The sequence below is a fragment of the Gopherus evgoodei genome, chromosome 3 (genome assembly GCF_007399415.2).
Source record: "Gopherus evgoodei ecotype Sinaloan lineage chromosome 3, rGopEvg1_v1.p, whole genome shotgun sequence".
In the NCBI taxonomy this organism is placed as follows: Eukaryota; Metazoa; Chordata; order Testudines; family Testudinidae; genus Gopherus; species Gopherus evgoodei.
The window spans coordinates 123,882,685-123,901,850 of record NC_044324.1 but is presented as its reverse complement, the minus strand read 5'-3'; the positions used below and the strand labels follow the sequence as shown (position 1 = coordinate 123,901,850).

Here is a 19,166-nt window from a genome sequence, read left to right as displayed (position 1 = left end):
GTAGCTTTACTACTTTCTGGAGCAGGAAGGAATTCTATAGTCAGGACATAATTCTGTTGATGCACTATTTTGGAGCAAAACAAGTCCTGTACACATTTAACTAATATGTAACAGAAATAAGCCATGGGAAAGATACATGATGAAAAAACATGCCATAAAAATAGGTCTTAATTAAAGCTTTGGCCATAGCAAATCAGCATACTTTAAAGCTGTATTTAGCTATTTATTGCTCAGTTGGCTACACTGTTACTCCACAAGATTGAAAAAGCAAACAAATCACAAAAGCAAACATTAGAATATAATTTTTTTTTTAATTTTTATAAATAACTTATCTGTTACAAAGACAGTTTACCCAGCTAAATCACAAAACCATCAACTCAAGATATCCAAATTAGGTTTTATTAATAAAACAGGTAAAAACTGATTTGTCAATCTTCACATAGAACTGCAGATGAAGCTGAAAAACAAGGCCTCATTTTTATAAACAAAATGCATTGAATGCAAGTGCTTTGGGTCTACTGCCTAATTACCTGGGATTGTCATTTTATTCCCACATAAAAAATGCAAAGCCTTCAAAACAAAAGGTCTTTGTGCATTCACATAGATCACCTGTAAAATTCCTATTTAAAAATGTCCACTGGCAAATGTTTACAGTGGGTGACAGTATTTTATCTCTTGCCTTTTGCTACATTTTTAGCAGTCCCTCCAGCCTCACTTAGGGCTGCTACATTATTATTTACATACTGTCTTTTCATGTGAACTGTAATATAATTTCATTTTCTTGACTTCAGTTACATATATTCCTGATCACCTGAATATTCTCCTTTAAAAATAATCAAAATAAAGAGATGCCGAGGTTGCTTCAGTGTTCAAGTCTGCTTGATTTCTCTTTTCCAGCCTTTATTTCAGTTGTCCTAAATATTGCTATCCTTGTTTTCTATAAATATAAGACTTCACCACCAAGTCAGGTTTAGAAACTGGCTGCCAAAACAGGAAAGTATTTAAAGTTCTCTGAACAAAGCTGTATGATGCTGCTGCTGTTGATTTCGGTACTGTATGTACTTCCCCGATAAATATCTCTTCAAGAGTCTGCAAGATACCCAGCAGATAAAGCAAGCTTAAATTGGATGCTAGTCTGTTGGTGGGTTGAAAGTTATAGTTTGTTTCCTTGTGCCAGACAAAATATTACCTTGTGTCACCCACCGTAAAACTCAGTGTACAGCGTGAACTATATGTATAACTCTTCCAACTTTTCCTGCATTTTTACCAAGCTGCATCTGCAGGTCTTCACAGATCATCAGCATTTACAAGAGCAATGTACAGAATGAGCAGAGGAAAGCTATTTTGTGCATAGTTTCTTACCATTAATGCTCTTATTTTAAGGCATTGCTTCTCTCAGATAAAAGCTTAAAAAAGGGACATGATCGTGCTTAATCACTTAAAGGGAAAAAAGAAAGTTAACAAAAAAGACTATTACACTATACATACAGAAGTACAAGAAAATAATAAAGGTGAAGAAAAGAAATCACTTAAAGCAGGCTCTAGAGCTATGTACAGTAGGAAAAGCTCTGGGGTATTTCACTGTGTATTGTACAGACAATGCATGCAGTTTTTCCTTTTCATCTTTAGAGGTGATTGTACAGATTCTGGCTTCACAGAGCAGAGACGTTTTCAGGGAAGACAAGGCAAAGAGTACCACTGATTTGTGAAGTTTTTCCCCTATCCATGGGCACTGTGGCAGCAAACAGTTTAAATAGTTAAACCTTGTTCCTTTTAATTTCCTCTGCATTTGTAGTGTTTCACTGAAAGCTTTGAAAACAAAAAAGCTATCATTCTATTCCTTTCCCCTGTCAAAATTCAGTAGTGACATTGGGGAATAAAGAGGGATGGGGAATACCCAAGCACTGAACACGGTGAGAATTATCTTATTGGGATATTGGTAATACTGTACATGGTTTAGGCAGCTGGCAACCAAGTCTTTCAGCAGATTACCTTTCAGCTGATGAATTTCAACTGCCTTGGAACACAACACTGAGGTATTATTAGCTCTGTGGGCTGACATTTAACATTAGCAAAACACCACCTTGTCAAACCTTCAATTTTACAAAATCCTATGCATAAATGATTTTTCCCAATGACAGAACAGTCCATTGTAGGTTTGTTATGCTTTTACAAAAGATAATGGGCCTGTTGGCTTAGAAATGCCTGGGCATTTCACATTGTTCACAACGGTTTAAGGCTGGATGATTTAAAAAAGTACAGGCAGTACAATTCCACTGAGCTCCCTCATCTTCGTCTGTGTCTGGAACAGTCTTTGGTGTTTTGACAATGGACCTTTGATCTGTAGGTGTGAAAAAGAAAAACAATTACTAAACAAGAACAGCAAGGATGGACAGAATTTTGAGTTGAGTTTTGGGTAACTAACAAAATTACCTCGTACCTGTGAAAACTGCACAAGTTGTTGTAAGTGACAGAGGGATTTCTCTACCTGCTGCCTATAGATAGCTTAGCCAATCACATCCAAGGTAAGTCTCCCAACCACTTTTCTGTTCTCTGTCTAGCCTCTTCCTAAATTTATTTGAATACTGCAGTTTTAGCAGATTAAATTAGTCAGCAAAGGGAAGGTGCACACAGAGAAAGAGGTTGTTATATAGTCACAAGAAAGTCAAATATTCATTTACATTTACAACATGAAAAAAAGGGCATGCTCTGGTCTCTGCGGGGAGCTCTGAAGTAGGATTTAAAAATTTGACCCTGAACAAACAACAGAAAAGATCAGCAGCTTTCCCCAAACCAGAAAATGAACAGCTAGAAATATCAAAAACAATACTCTGTCCTGTTCACAAATACGGTTCCTTATTGTACCACTTTCTTCCAAAGTCTATGTAAAAAGATAGGCCTTGAAGCATATGCCCTGAAGTGCAGACTCAATGAAGCATAGGGGAAGGGACCTTGAGAGGTCATCTAGTCTATCCCCCTGCACTGAAGCAGGACTAGTAGACTTAGACTATCCCTGACAGGTGCCTGTCTAACCTGTTTTTAAAAAATTCCACTGATAGGGATTCCACAGTCTCCCATGGCTATCTATTCCGTACTTAACTATACTTACAGTTAGGAAGATTTTCCTAATATCGAATCTAAATTTTCTTGCTGCAGACTAAGCCCATTACTTCCTGTCCTACATGCACATGGAGAATAAAATCACCACTCTCTTTATAACAGCCCTTAACATATTGAAGACTTACCAGGTCACCCCTCAGTCTTCTTTTCTCAAAATTAAACATGCTCAGTTTTTTAACTTTTCCTCACAGGTCAGGTTTTCTAAATTTCTTATTTTTGTTGCTCTCCTCTGGATTCACTGATTTTCCCACACCTTTTATGTAAGTGTGACACCAAAAACTGGACACAATACTCCAGCTGAGGTCCCACCAGTGCCTAGTAGAGTGGAATGATTACCTCCTGTGTCTTACATACAGTGCTCCTGTCAATATATCCAAGAATTACATCTGCATTTTTTTCCAACTGCATCACAGTCGGCTCATATTCAATTTGTGATCCACTATACCTCCCTCCCCCAGATCCTTTTCTGCAGCACTACTGCCTGGCTAGTTATTCCCCATTTTGTGTAGTACTTTGCCCTTATCTTGTTGATTTCAGACTAATTCTCCAATTTGTCACGATCATTTTGATTTCTAATCCTGTTCTCCAAAGCGCTCCTTCCTGATTTGGTGTCATCCACAAATTCTTTAAATGTACTCTTCATACCATTAACAACAGTCTTTGGCTATTTAAGGTTAAAGGGGAACACGTGGGTGAGGGTGGGGATTCCAAAACTGAGGGTCGCTTGTGGAGAGCACCAGACCAAGGAAGGCTTCAGTTGAGTGCCTCCACTAATTGCAACTCCAGCAGAACAACAGAGAAACAGGCAGTCTCGTGACAGGGCTTTATAGATTTTAAAAATCCCATCACCTGGAAAGCAACAGGCAGCTAGTGCTGATCACAGATCAGTGAGACACACTAATTTACATTATACACCTTCTTCATTGTGTGGGGTAATTTCAATGCAGTACCGGTAACAGTATTTAATTACATACACATACGCTATACATATCCTACCTCTCAGTATTGCACCCTTTCCTAAGCAGATTCATTTCATTACTCCAGATACAAAGTTTAGCTTTTCATGATATGTATAGTCTGTTTTACTCTCTTGAAATGGCAATGGCAAACACTGATAGATGGTCAGACTTCACTGTAGCTTGTTAGCATCTTTACTTACTACTAAAATTCTATTTTGTAGCTTTTTGATACATTTCTGAGTTTATTCACAACAAATATTCATCACCACCATCACAGATTCTAAGAGAATCATTTTTCACTTTTGTGAATGGGGAAAAAACATACAAGTGTCTCCAAACACTTACATCCAAAATTCATCATTATTTACACTGTATTTTAAGTGCGAATCTAAACTGTGGAGATGAGCCCAAAACAACCTCTCAGATTTGAACAACTCTAACTTTTAGGAGTGTTCAACTTAAGATATCGATCCAAATTTTGTAACTGAGGCCTCCTCTACTAAAATAAGTACTTCTGTTATGGTTGATATTTCTCATTTTATGAGATGTGAAACTGAAAAGTAAATGAAAGACTAATTTGGCAGTTCTTGAAATTTGATTTTTTAAAGTAACTTTTTAAAATTATATAAGAAACATTTGCAATGTCCAGTAACTCATGTCCTAAAGCTGAATGGTATTTAAAAATTAGCTGGATTTTAATATTTTATATGGTGCTATTAAATGGCAAAGTTGTGTTCTAATGCTATTTAAAAAACAACACTATTTTCATTGTTCCTGAATACATTTCTATGGTGACTTAGAATCCTAAATAATTCTAATCATTATAAAAACAATCACAGAAAAATTATTTGTAAGCATTTTTGCAATAGATGAGGCAAACAAAAGAGGTGGTGACCTATTACCTAAACATAATATACTGTAGCACAATAGGCACAGTCAATTAATTAATTATAATTAATCATAACCTTTACAAATTCACTGCTTTTGATTGACGCAGATTTAATACATTCTGGCTCAATTTGGGAAAAAAAACAAAACGTTGTGATTTGTAACAGTCACTTCCAATCATACTCAGCGGGCATCTGCTATGGTTTTCGCAGAGCTTAAAGTCCTTGCCCATATGACACTGAAGTTCTCCGAACATCTAATATTCTTTTGTCTGGTCCAACAATGGGCTACCCCAAACTTCTGAAACGACCTCCCTTCACATTGATACAGTTAAGGCATGGTTAAAGCTAAACTAAGGCTTTAGCATGGTCTGGTAACAGTTAAGTCAGATCTGCACTTACAAAACAGAACCAAATTTTTAAAGTGTGTCTGAACTCTGAGAAGTTACTCTAAAAATAGCATATGATTGCATGTTTAGTTGCAATGATTTCCAGATCACGTCTTCTCAGTTTAATAAGAAACCTTTTTTCCTGTTAGCCTTGCAAACTCATCCTGGTCTCAGAAACAAGGTCAGAGTCTTTCCACTTCAAGCATTGGCACTTGTAATAAAAGGTTCTATGGGCTAAATTAGGCCTTCTGTGACACCTATACAAACCTAGGGTCTTCAAAGTATGCCCTCAGTTACACCTGAACAATCCCTTTGCCTTCAATGCAGTTGATACAGGTAAAACTAATTTGAACTTTTTACAAAGTTCATCATTCAGAGGGAACAGAATCTGCATCTCCTGTTTGTACTGGCTTTGTAGGGTTAACAGGAACAAACGTGTAAAACTTATTTTGTCATTAACAAAAGCAGATATGACATGGAATATACACAAATCATAACTACATTAGGAATGTAGTATCTGAATCCTACATGATGATAATATTAACTTTTCAAAAATATTTAAAAAAAACTGTTTTACTCGGGGGTTGTAAGGTTTCAATGGCAAATCACTCACACGACAGCTGTTACAGCGATCAGAGAAAGTCAGCCCACTAAGGAAATTACGCACAATTGAATTGAATTACGGTAAATTTAAAAAAAAATACCCACCATAATTTAAAAATAGAAAATCTAGTTGCTATGCTAACTCTCAGACTCTACAACTAAGTGTTGGCAATTCTACTTTTGAATATTTAAAAAAACCAAAACAGCTGACTCACCAAATATGACTCTGAGTTTTCAGCCCCAGGAAGCATGAAACCTCTCTCTCTCTCTCTCTCTGACTTGGCAGACTAAAATGTTTTAGTCTGCATTCTGAACTTCAGAAATAATTAACGCTCACTCATTCTTCATAATCCTCTTCATAATCCTCTTTAGAGAGGTGTAGCCCCTCCCCAGATGCATGTCTGCCCTTTGGAAAATGCTCATATACTGAAGTTAAATGTTTTACATTATTTCTAAAATGCAGAGCCCACAGTTTTTATTTAAAAGTGTTGCAATAATTTATTTTAACAAATACCTTATGCTCTTAACAGAAACAGTCAGTTAAAAATGTAAAGCCTTGGTATTTTGAACATAACATCTGATAACCAACTTATTTAACAGTTGTTGCTACTTAAATATCAAGGGTAATCATGTCTGCTTTTTGCAATGTGAATTTAAAAAAAGATTTTTTTAAAAAACTAAAAATGCCCAGCTTTTTATGTAAATCAGATATTTTAAATTTTAATGAAATGCATTTTAAAAAATAAAAAGATTTAAAATTAAATTTGAAACCACGACAACCTAAATTATACTAAAATTATATTAAAACAATTGAAATTAAATGAAAATATTGAAGTGGTACATGTTTTCTGCTTAAGTTTTAACGAAAGTCAAAGCATTGAACTGATGGAAATCAGGCTAAGCACCTGGAATTAGAGTTTAAATACTAAGCCAGTTTTTGATAGCAGTAGCTTCTTCTGCAGATGCAGAAAGAATATTGTTTTTTCAACTATTTCAGTTCAATGACTAATTCTTCCAACTGGGATTTGACAAAGCAGAAAAGCTGATTTTCTCACTTCCATTTTATTAATGAGAACAAATATGCAAGAGGCTGAGATCTACTAGTCCTAAAATCTTGAAAGACATGATGGCCAGAAACAATCAGTTCTATTCACTAAGACTTATTTCTTTGCTTAAATGAATGAGATAGTTCTCAATACAAAAATATGTTTTGATAAACTTACTTTTTTTCTTCTGTATCCAGTATGCTTAAGGTAGTTTTAGTTAACTAATAAAAACAATTTTAAACTGCTGTTCTTGTGGATTTTTAATTGAATTTCAATTTCCATCCAAATGCAGCTTGATACAAATCGCAAATAAAAAATTAATCATTTAGTACATAAAAATGAATCAATTCACCATTTTCCAACAATCAAAAACAAAAATGTAGAATTTGAAATGTACATTAAATTAGATAATTGCTTAAATAAATGTACAGACATAATGCATCGCCTGCTTAGCAAAAAAAGTAGTTCCAAATGTAGTGTAAAGGCTATATTTAGTTGCAAATCAATATGTTTTACTGGTTTCCAACCAAAGAGGATCAATCTTTCTTTAGGGAAATAACTAAAAAGTTCAAATGCAAAACAAGATTAAAAATTATTTAAATCAAGATTTCCTGCTTGCTTATTTAAATCATAATTAAAATCAGTGATTTAAATCCATTCTCCCTGACACTCTGCTACAAAAGCTTTCATTTATACTCTACTTTATATTTCTGCTACTAGTCCTTGGGCAAAATATTTAATGTCAAAGCAGCTCATCAGAGAACCATCAGAAAAGTATGCTTGCAAAGTTGAACTACTTGACTGTTTCCAGGAAAGGAGACCATCGCCATATCTACAGTGCAATTACCTTCCAGTAGTCTAGAATAAGGAAAGCCCACTTCTTTGATACAGTACATATGTATTTGGCATGCTGCTAAAATAGCTCCTAGTCTTCTTTAGTATTATGTGTCAATCATACACGCTTTATAAAAGTTCCTGGGAAATCATCAACAGTCAGAAATGAGTGCTTTGTCAGTGCCAAAATTCTTTAATTAGTCACTTCTCATATTGTGTATAAAGCAAGAACCTGAAGGAAGAGCTTCAAAAGCTCAGAACACATTAAGAACACCCATCATACATGGAGAGCACAAGAAATTTGGTATACTCGCCTTGGAATCCTGTACTAACATTGTTCTTTTCTAAAGCAATAAGCTTTCACTAGGGACTGTGATGAAGCCACCTAACCTAGTTTACTTAGAACTATGTAATAGATTAAGTAAATACAGATGACCAACTTCAAAAAACACAAAACATAATCCAATTCATGTATTTTTCATAAATAAATCTATTTTAAAATACTAAATGTAATCATTCCTCTGTATTAATTTCTTCCCTCCCTGAAAGCGAGAGAATGTATGCAATGAAATAGAAAAGGAAGGAAAGCATGCAGAGGTAGGATTTACTCTCACTGATTTTCAATGAGAGTTAGGTACCTAAGACTATGTCTACACAGCAATGTAAGCCTAGGGTTATTAACTTGAGTCAGCTGAACTGTGTCAGGGAACCCTGGGCTTGAGTATCAATACTGTATTTTAATCCTAAATTAATAATTTTCTGATCCATGCTCAAACCTAGGGCACTGATGTTCACAAAGCAGTGCACAGACCCGAGTCAAAGTAGATATATCCCAAAGTGCTTAGCTCTAACTTCTCCTCCCACCTGCAATGTTGACACTCTAGACCTAGGAATGTGGTGCACTATGGGAAAACTCTACTGCTCACCCTATTTCCTAACTGTGATGGTGCTACTGATGGGACTGATGTACCCAAAGGAGCACGTGTATATAAATGGCATAAGTAGCTCCTTTGGTGCTTCTCTCAGTAGAGTGACTGCAGTTTGAGAAGGACTTACGCTGAAGTATCATCTAAACTGAGAATTGGGCTCACCAGCTCTAGGCTGAGTCACTGCAGCCTCCCTGCATAAAAATGCCCCTGTTCTGAGGATAATTAGCACATCTGTCTCCAGGGCTGTCAAGCTATTAAAATGAAACTTTGCAATTCTTAATTTTTAAAATGGGATGTTCAGTGAAGGTTTTTTTGTTTGTTTGTTTGTATTTTTATTTATTTTTGTCTGTTTTGAAATTTGACATAAAATGAAGGTATCAGAGGAAAAACATCCCCAACCCCCCCCCCCGAACCTGGCTGCTGGCGGCTGCAGAGCAGTGAAGTGCATCTCCAGAGTTTGAGGTACAGTGTACTCCAGCAGCCGTTCACCCCCCCCAGAATCCCTTGTCCCTGCCCCACCTCAGACGGATCCCTGGGAGGTTGCAGGGAAGTTTTGAGTAGAGTTGCCAATTTTGGTTGGATGTATTCCTGGAGGTTTCATCACTACATAATCTTGAATTCCTGGATACTCTTGGACAATCTGGATGGTTGGCTCCCACTCACCATGCACATTGCCTGGGCGCCCCTGCACATGCAGCCCCGGGAGGGTGGAACAATGAAGCAGGACTAAGCAGCTGCCCTGCAGGGATAGGGAATGGCAGGGCTCCCAGCTCAGCATAGGGATGACCCGCAACATCCCCGCATCCAGGAGCCACCTCCTTCCTGTCAATTTTACTCCCTGCTCCAGGCAAGCTCCACACAGCAACAAGGAGGAGCCAATGCCAGGGGAGGATCAGGAAAGAGGAGCATGCTCAACCTTGCATTTAATGGTGCTTCCTGCTGCTGTGCTGGCTGCCTGCAGCACTTTTCCCAGTTACTTTGGAGTACTTCTGGGACCTGAGTCAACCTAGGGCCCCATGCAGACAGGAAACCAACAGAGCTGACACCCTAGGTCCTATGCACTGGAACCCTAGGTCTGAGTCCCAGAGTAGCACATTTGCAGTGTGGACGCACAGAGAGAGAGAGAGAGAGAGAGAGAGAGAGAGAGCGCGAGCGCCCATGCGTGTGTGTGGCTTGAGCCTGTGCTCAGACCCAGACTTAAATTGCGGTGTAGACATACACTTAGTGTCATTCATGCTTTTGAAAATAGATACCACAATCAATACTCAGATTGAATCAGTATTACGGCATGTATTGGTAAAGGTCAAGTAAGATTTTAGTATAATTGTACTTATGCTAGGACTAAATCCAAACAGTACCTTTAGGTTTTGGTGGCACAGGACCTAGAAATCCAATATTGTCATAAAAATTATGAATAGCGCTGGGATTAAAATGTGGTCCTGAAAAAAAGGTAAATACAGGTTGTTTTTTTTTAAACAAAAATCTTTGGATATAAAAGCACAATTTTTTTGTAATGGTTACAAATGATAACACTACTATGTACATCATTAGCACCTTTCATACCAAGATATCAACACGGGTCTGAGAAAGATATTACTGGTGGCAATGACAGGCTAAGTAACTTTCCCTCTAAGGTTACACAATAAGTGAACCGCGGAGATGGGAAAAGAATCCAGATAGCTTGATTCAGTCAACAGCTCTAGCTGGCAGACTGACTGCCTAAATAATATTCAATTTAAGTTTTATATCTAAAAAGCATTATATTGGTAATTTTCACCTGCCTCTTTCACATATTTGGTTTTTTAAAGATACATATTTTACCACAGTCCAAAAAAAGGCATTATTTCCCACGATACAATATGTTTTATGTATTTAGATAACTTACTATACAGAAACTCTGAGCTCCCGAACCATAATGAAACTCACAATTATGACACTTAAATGTATAAAAGCTACATGAAACTTATTGCTGAGCTATTACTTAAATTTGAATTTCCCCAATTTCATATGTTTAAACTGTCAATCCTAATGTTTCATAAATTTTGTTTTAATTTCCTCTTTAACAAGAAAAAGGTGTGTACTGAAACACATCAGAAAGTTACTTTCAATCATTCACAACTTATTTCTCTTTTTTCTAAGGCAGAAAAGCATGCACTATCCTTGAATATTAACTGTATGCTAAGTTTGGCATTTCAAATGCCATCCATTTGAGTTCTACAAACCTCCAAAATAAATCTGATCAAATCTTAAACCATACCCAATGACTTATTTTCTTGGAAGTCAGCACTCTCTCTTTTTCTGTTTCTCAGCTACGTCCAAGGGCTCAAAACTTCACTATAGCATTATCTTCACTAAATCCCTATTTTCTTCTTCCTTACCTGCAGGTGCACAATCTTGGTCTTCAATGACCAAAGAATCCAAAAGCAACGGGGGATGGGGGGGGAAGGCTTATGGCCCTGCAGATGAGGGAGGACATACTGGAAGCAAATCTGAAGCACAGTTTTAACTACCTGTGGTTAGATAACGGACAGAAAAAGTGAGGAATGCTGGCCATGCATTCCGAGAAACTTTTTTCATTCTCTGGCTAATTTTTGAATTACAACTAGATTTTTCCAATGTTACAGAATAATATACTTCTAGACTTATGGCAAGAATGGTGAGATAAATTTCAACCCCCGACTTTTATTTGAGGGGATAGGTAGTGGGGACATTATAAACCACCACAACCAGGGGTTTAGAATGAAATTATTTTCATAACCATAACTATAATAATATTATGGTAATGCAAATAACTTATGTGATGATCATGTATAGCTTAGCCTGATATTTGATTTTTGTGTCATGGGGCTGGGGTGGGGGTTGGAAGAAAACAAAAAGGATGTTTACAGTTGCTGATGAACTGAGAAAGTATACTGTACCTCTTGCTTGAAAAAGATCAATCTCTTTGGTTAGGCAATCTATGTCTATCTGCAGTTGTCTGTTACAACTTCGCAACTGTTGCATTTCTTCCAGCTGAAAAAACAAATCTGTTAGACTGAGTTTTCCCACTTCCATATCAATCATCATTCACAAATAGGCAGATGGACATTTAAGCTTATTTTTGGATTGGAGATGCATCAGTCACCCCTTTGTCATGGCTTTATTGTTACGACTTTCAGGTCAAGTACATAGCACACGTGATCACAGATGAATTACTCCTGAATTACTATCCCTTTATAGACTAATAAAGATTTCAGATTCAGGTTACCGTACTGCCAGTAGACCACCAAATGATGGCTGGCAAGATACTGTGACCCCTTTTCTTTGAAAAATAGTACGTTGCCTCCAAAGGGTTAGCTCCCTTTTAAACCATCCTCACAGATCATCTTGCTATACAACTGACAAGACAAATGAAGCACGAGAAGAGAAGGTGTGCTATGAAACAGATTGTAAACTGAGACTCCAGATTAAAAAACTCTAGTTATTCATGTCTTTGAGACCTCCAAACTAGCCTATTGAAATGCGGTCTCCATGGTATTATCCTTGAAAGCCACTGAGAAAGTTCAGTTAGTGCACAACAGAATTGCCAACTTACCCATTCTTGCTATATGGAGCATATTTTACCTGTTACATCTGTATTTGGAACAACACTGGCAACCAATTTAATCTTAAATACAATGTGCCATTAAATAAATTATTGTGTCATTTATTTTATTATGAAAGATCATGCTTATGGCTTTGAATTTTACAGCATACAGAGATTTTGACTTACTGAAGGAATTTGGGAAACAGAATTCGATCTCTTCAGGCGCCTTCGTGTCAGATTATTCTCCATTTCATTGACTTCTGATTTTAGTTTATCTAACTTTTTCTTTTGAATCTCGAGTTCACGTTGAAGTCGCTCCATCCTGGCTTTCTGATGTACCAGTAAAGCTGCAAAACATATCAGCAAAACAAAGTCAAATTTTAGCTAATTTATTATCTACCATACTACAACAGTTGATAAATAAAGATGAAACCTAACATCCTCCTGGAAAAATTATTCCATAAGAACGTTTTTCAATGCTTCTCACAAGAAAGTCTTACATGGCTTAAGCTACACATCCCATTATACTTCTGAATAAAGTATGAATCAAGTATTTACTCTGCATTAAAATCTAAAGGGTCTAAAATATGTCTATGTAGTATTGTCTGTTTTGTATTGTTTGGCTTTGCAAAGTTGCAAAATTAGGTAACTGAATAATTCTAATGGTGATCCAGTGAACTGTGCTGTATTTGGAAACATACAAGCACAACACATTTACCATTTTTGTACTTTTCATCATCTGTTTCTTTGTGAAAAAAATCAAGAAAAATTAATTACGCAAAAAATCTAAAGGGTCAGAGCAAGAAAATCAACAATAAGTCTTCTCACACTAATAGAAAACACGTTAAACTTAGCCACATATTACAATTTGTGAAAATTAGCTTTTACAAAACCTATAGTCAAAATTGTAAAGTAAAAACAAAAACACCCCCCCCCCAACCAAATATCCCTTGTACTGTATTCATCTCAAATACCAGAATTTTAGGCAAACTATGAATACACTGTATGAAGAAGATTTTAAAGTATGGCATGCCTCTACTACAGAACAAACTATGTTCCCTGTATTAAATGCAGTTTTTGATGTAAACTGAGACTTGAATTAAACTAGGAGTTTTATTAATGGCAGAGAGATGGCATGTGAAACTGGACAGAAAAATAATCCAAAATTTCACAATGAACTCTGCTGGAAAGTGGTTATAGTTATTACAGTACACATAGCACATGCCAATTTATTTCTGAATTCTGACTCAAAACTATTAATATTCGCTTTAATTTTTTATGCTGTTCAGTGTACTATCACCATTATTCACAAAGCAAATACTCCATAGGGAGCTAATATAAAAACTGGGAGGTTAGGGTTTAGGGCATAGAATTTTAAAAGAGTGAAAATATCACACAAAGTGCAGATCCATTTTGCAGTTTACCCCATTAAAGCAATGCACAGTATCAGATTTCACCATATCACTTCACTTTCTAGCTGTACATCAAAGCACTCATTTGGCTTTATTATCTATTTCAGGGGTTCTCAACTGGGGGTCATGACCCCTCAGTGGATCGCAAAGTTTATACATGGCGGCCACGAGCAGATGCCCCCCAGCTAGCAAGTCTGCTGTGAAAAGTGATATTAACAAACATACAAATATCACTTTAAAATAGTGTAAATATTACAAAATGTGCTTTTAACGTGGGGGGGGGGGGAGCGTGTTGCAATCAGAGGCTTGCTATGTGAAAGGAGCTGCCAGTACAAAAAGCTTGAGAACCACTGGATTTGATAAACAATGAGAAAACTTGGCAATCAATTCAATTTCTGTATAGATATTAGTTCACATTACAGATCGCAACTAAATACGTAACTTTTATTGTGACTGTACTCTGTAAAACACTGAGTTCATTTAAACTACTATGTAAATTAGTTGTATTTATTAATAAGTGGTAGTAATAAGGGTAGGACAGTCCCTTACAAGTGAAGGGTTCAGATAGATCTGTGATTTGAATACGAGCTGTAAAAATAAGTGTCTACACCTAGTCTATGCTTCAACATTCTATTATTACTATTACTATTGCTTCACTATTACCCTGTCTGCTTGTTCATTCACCCACCTATTTATCTTGCATTGACTGTAGGCTCTTTGGAGTAAGGACCATCCTATGTTTGTACGGTGCCTAGCAGAACGAGGCTCCAACCTGATTAAAGCCTAAAATTTAATTATTATTCAATACATAGTCATATATAATGTTAAAAGTTTTCAATCATGTCATATGTTGTTTGTAAAAGTAGTAAAGTAATTCCAACTGGCATGACTTGATGCTGCTGTTTCATTTTCTTTCAGTCTGTTTGGTCTGTTTTAGGGCTGCCTTAAGTAATAAACTTTAAAGTTACTATAGGGTGGCTACTAGCCACACCATAGTAAAACTGCAACATGACTTCTGTTTAGTACAGAAGTTTCAAGCTTCTCTAAATCCACATGCATAGTCAGATTGGCTTGAAATATGCAATAGCAATAGAGGGTTCAGGATTCAGTTTTGGTTGCAAATCTGAGTCATTTATACAGCCTCTCCTTCTTCCTAATTATCCTTTTCTAAAATAGGCTCGTCTAAATACAAATTTGCATTGAAACAAATGTTGAATTAAAACCAGTTTCCTACTTCAGTGCAAGTCTGTGTGGACATTTATTTTGGAATAAAAATGGTTAAATAAATAAAATTCAGCTTCATTCAGTTTATTACTTATCTTATCATGCCCTTTTGCACAGACATTGCAAAAAACACTGGGCACTAACCACATTTATCACTGGACTTCCCCTGAGGGAATCTAGTTTGTCACCAAGAAACAGCTGTAGAACCTGACTGTAAAGTTATTGGGGGGTCTTGGGGGTGGGCAGGGGAGGGTAGAATTCCTAAGATACAGCACCAGGAGTTTTTTCACTAGAAAAATTCCTTTATGTGGAACCATACTGACTTTCCCATGGATCATCAGTAGAGTTGAGAACCCTTATAACCACAGCATAGATCTTTAACACTTAACCTTAGGGAAGTCATTTCAAGTCTCCTCAACTATGAAGTGCATAGAAATATAGATCAACCAAGATCATCACTGCCCTAGGGAAAAGCAACACATCCTTTCCTCCCTATGCTGCATTTTGCAGATAAGATGATTCTGTGTAACTTCTCAGTTACTTTGGCAATGGATGGGGCTCTATCTTGGTCCTGTCCTGAGCTCTATTATAGGCTTCCTATGTGATGCCAGGTAAATCACTTAAATTAGGTTTGTATAGAACACACCCTACTTCTGAGAGATTTAGGAGTAATAGCAGTCTTATGATTAATGCACTGGATTGGGACTATGCAGACCTGGGTTCAAAATCCCAGCTTGACCACAGACTTCCTGACCACAGCTATCACAAGGCTTTGTTTTCACTAGAAAAAAAGGGGCTTTCTTAACTCGAGTTAACTAACTTGAGGTAAAATTCCTAGAGAAGACAAGCTAGCAGTTGCATACATATTATGACAGAGACTAATTATCGCATCCTGCCTCACTCAGTGCACAAGATGGATCTGCTCTAGAGATAGTCAGGGTTATGTAGTCAATTGGGCTGTTCTCTGTAGCATACCTGGCCTTCGTTGCAAAAGCTAGAAGGTGTGTAATGAATGAGGCAGTGAACTTATGGAAGAAAAAGGATGATTGTATAATTAAGGCAGCTGAGCATTACCCTGAAAAACGGCTTCTGATCATGTAATTAAAGACCACATACTACACACAAAGGGGCCAAATAAGGGTTGCACAGACTATGTAATTTAGTAGGTTTTTGAAAAACAAACATCTATCCATCACTAGTACTGTACTGACTTCACATGATGCATCAGCATGGTTGAGACCTCGAGATCCACATTAGACTTCTCTATTACTTGAGCAAATAAAGTAAATGGTGGTAGTAGTAAGCTATCCTCTATGTGGACCAGCCACTAGAGAGAGACACTTTGCCAGTGGGTTTCACAGCTATTCTGATAGCTGAGGAATACTGAGACTCAGGAATCCTAGGATCTGGAAGGGAATGTGCTCTAGCAGTCTGTCTCCCTTCTCTGCTCCCCTTTTCCTCCCAGCTTATATTTCCTTCTTCCCTGGCCTTTTTGTCCTCTTCTGTTCCCATCCCTTCCCCAAGCTCCTGCTCTTCATCCCTCTGCATTGAAGTCAGGCTTCATGGCCGAATTTTTCAGAAAATTTAGCATTTTATAGCATTTCATGTGTTCAGCGCACAACTCGTATTGACTTCGGTTGTAGATGTGAGCGCTCGGCACATCCACAAATCAAACCACAAGGTCTCAAGTTGGACATCCAGAAAATGATGAGCACACAATCAGTGATTACCTCTGAAAAGTTCTGTTTAGATGACTTTTCCAATATTCCACAGGAAATCTGTGGCAGAGATAGGGATAGAATCCAGTTCTTAAGGGTAGCATGCCTTAACCATAAGACTACCCTTTTTCTTCCTGCAGTGTTCTGCCTCATACACTACACATCTTCCATCTTTGGCAACAAATGAGACAGAGGACTTACAGATAACAGCCTCATTTACTATACAACCCTGATTCATTCTCAGAGCACGCTCCATCCTGTGCACCGAATGAAATGGGGTCTTTTAGAAGAAATAGTTTTTAATTACATGATCACCTACTATCATAATGCAAGCGCACATGGAGTCCAAATTAAGATTGCACAGACAATTCTGTCATTTTCTAACGTCTGAATGCTTCATTTAGCAACTGAACATGTTAATTACCGTTTTTGTGTGCAGTTTCAGAGGTTTCTAAAAAAGAAATCTGAAAAAAATTATTTTATGTGGAACCATACTGATTTCCCATGGATCATCAGTAGAATTGAGAACGCTTATAACCACAGCACAGATCTTTAACACTGAGCTTAGGGAAGTAACTGACAGCAGTAGTAGGTTGATGACCTCTATGTGGATGAATCATTAGAAGTAGATAAGGAAAACACTTTGCAAGTGGGTATCAGACATTTGCTGCCATTAGAGAAATGGTGAAACTCAGAAATCCTGGGTTCTGTTCCAGATTCTATGGGGACGGTGTGCTCTAGTGGGCACAGACCATCATGCCTGTCCTCCGACAAGCCCAACCCCTTCTGCCCTCTAGCCCATTCTCATCCCAGCCCAACTGCCTCAGCAACTTGTCCCGGTTCCCCATAACCTTGGTGTCTTGCCACAGTTCATACACAAAGTCCCATGGCCCTTTGTTCCAATCCTCACCCTCAGGGCTGGCTCCAGGGTTTTAGTGGCCCCAAGAGGCAGGGGAGGAGGAAGCCCCGATCGGCGGCAGCTCCACCACACCGCATTCTGCTTGCTGAGCTGGTGCCTGAAGCTGGCCCTGCTCACCCTTGCCACTCCTCAGACCCAGCTCCTCACCCCTCTGCATTCCAACCAGTTAGCTCCCTCCTCCTCCTGCAGGGGGAGCACGGAGAACACAGGACTGTCTCCCTATTCCCAGCACCACAACAGTCTCTTGCTACCGGAAAGAGCAACCGCAGGAAGAGTCCTACTCAGATTCTGTAGCCCAGGACTGGACTGTGCCAAGTACAATCTTCAGAGAATTTAGCTGCAAAGCTCTAACAAGTCTCTACTGATAATATGAGCTTCTGAAAACCTCAGTAGTTATAAGCATGGCTAAATTTTCACAAGGACAGTAAAAGGTACATCCCTGATGCTAGGTCAACCTTCCTGTCAAATTTCATGTCCCTGGGCCAATGCATGGAGGTGCTAGAACTGCTCAATAGAACAGCTGTAGGAATTTTTTTAATATGGGCAAAAATATTTCCCCCAAACCTTTTTCTGAGACCCAACTGAACCATTTTGAGTGAAGTTTCTCAAAAAATATTCAACCTGAGGCAGATACCTGGCATGGAAAATTTCAGCCCAAATGAATAAAGTTTGGCAAAATTATAACCAAGTGAAAAAAACTGGTTACTAACCTTTTGTAACTGTTGTTCTTCAAGATGTGTTGCTCATGTCCATTCCATATTGAGTGTGTGTGTGTGTGTGTGTTGCGGGCACCACTGCCAGAGAATTTTCCCTCAATGGTATCTGTCAGGCTGGCTGTAGCGCCCTTTGGAGCAGCGTGCTTATGCGCTGATATAAGGAACATCGTCGGCTCCGCACTCTCTCAGTTCCATCCATCAGGCCAGTTGACTCCAACAGCAGGGCAAGAAGGTAGGTCATGAGCAACACATCTTGCAGAACAGTAGTTACAGAAGGTTAGTAACCATTTTAAATTCGAGTGCTTGCTCACGTCCATTCCATGCTAGGTGATTCACAAGCAGTACCTCAGGGAGATGGGCTCGAAGTTCATGGCCATGCTGACTGTAGCACTGCTGTCAAAAGTGGGTCATCTTAGACCTGTTGGTTGATGGCATAGTGCAGGGGTAGGCAACCTGTGGCATGCAAGCTGATTTTCAGTGGCACTCCCACTTCCCAGGTCCTGGCCACCGGTCCGGGAGGCTCTGCATTTTAATTTAATTTTAAATGAAGCTTCTTAAACATTTTAAAAGCCTTATTTACTTTACATACAACAATAATTTAGTTATATATTATAGACTTATAGAAAGAGACCTTCTAAAAACATTAAAATATACTACTGGCACACAAAACCTTAAATCAGAGTGAACAAAAGAAGACTCGGCACACCACTTCTGAAAGGTTGCTGACCGCTGGCATAGTGGGATGTGAAGGTATGTACTGACAACTGCAGATGTCCTGAATTAGGACTGGCACAAGAAATGCTGTTGACAATGCCTGGGCTCTTGTGGAGTGAGCAGTTAAGATG

The 19,166-nt window shown here is 38.0% G+C and overlaps 1 protein-coding gene across 7 annotated transcripts in view; it reads right to left on the bottom strand.

Moving 5' to 3' along the window:
* Positions 1-385: 385 nt before the first annotated feature.
* Positions 386-19,166, bottom strand: part of TAB2 (TGF-beta activated kinase 1 (MAP3K7) binding protein 2) — a 135,450-nt gene continuing 116,669 nt past the window's right edge. For all 7 annotated transcript variants that reach the window (XM_030556537.1, XM_030556538.1, XM_030556539.1 and 4 more), the window contains 4 exons: positions 12,519-12,679; positions 11,686-11,779; positions 10,126-10,206; positions 386-2,341 (listed from right to left, as the gene is read on the bottom strand). In XM_030556537.1, coding sequence (XP_030412397.1) covers positions 2,196-2,341; positions 10,126-10,206; positions 11,686-11,779; positions 12,519-12,679 — 482 coding nt within the window. In that variant the 3' untranslated portion in view covers positions 386-2,195. The remainder of the gene's footprint in view (positions 2,342-10,125; positions 10,207-11,685; positions 11,780-12,518; positions 12,680-19,166) is intronic.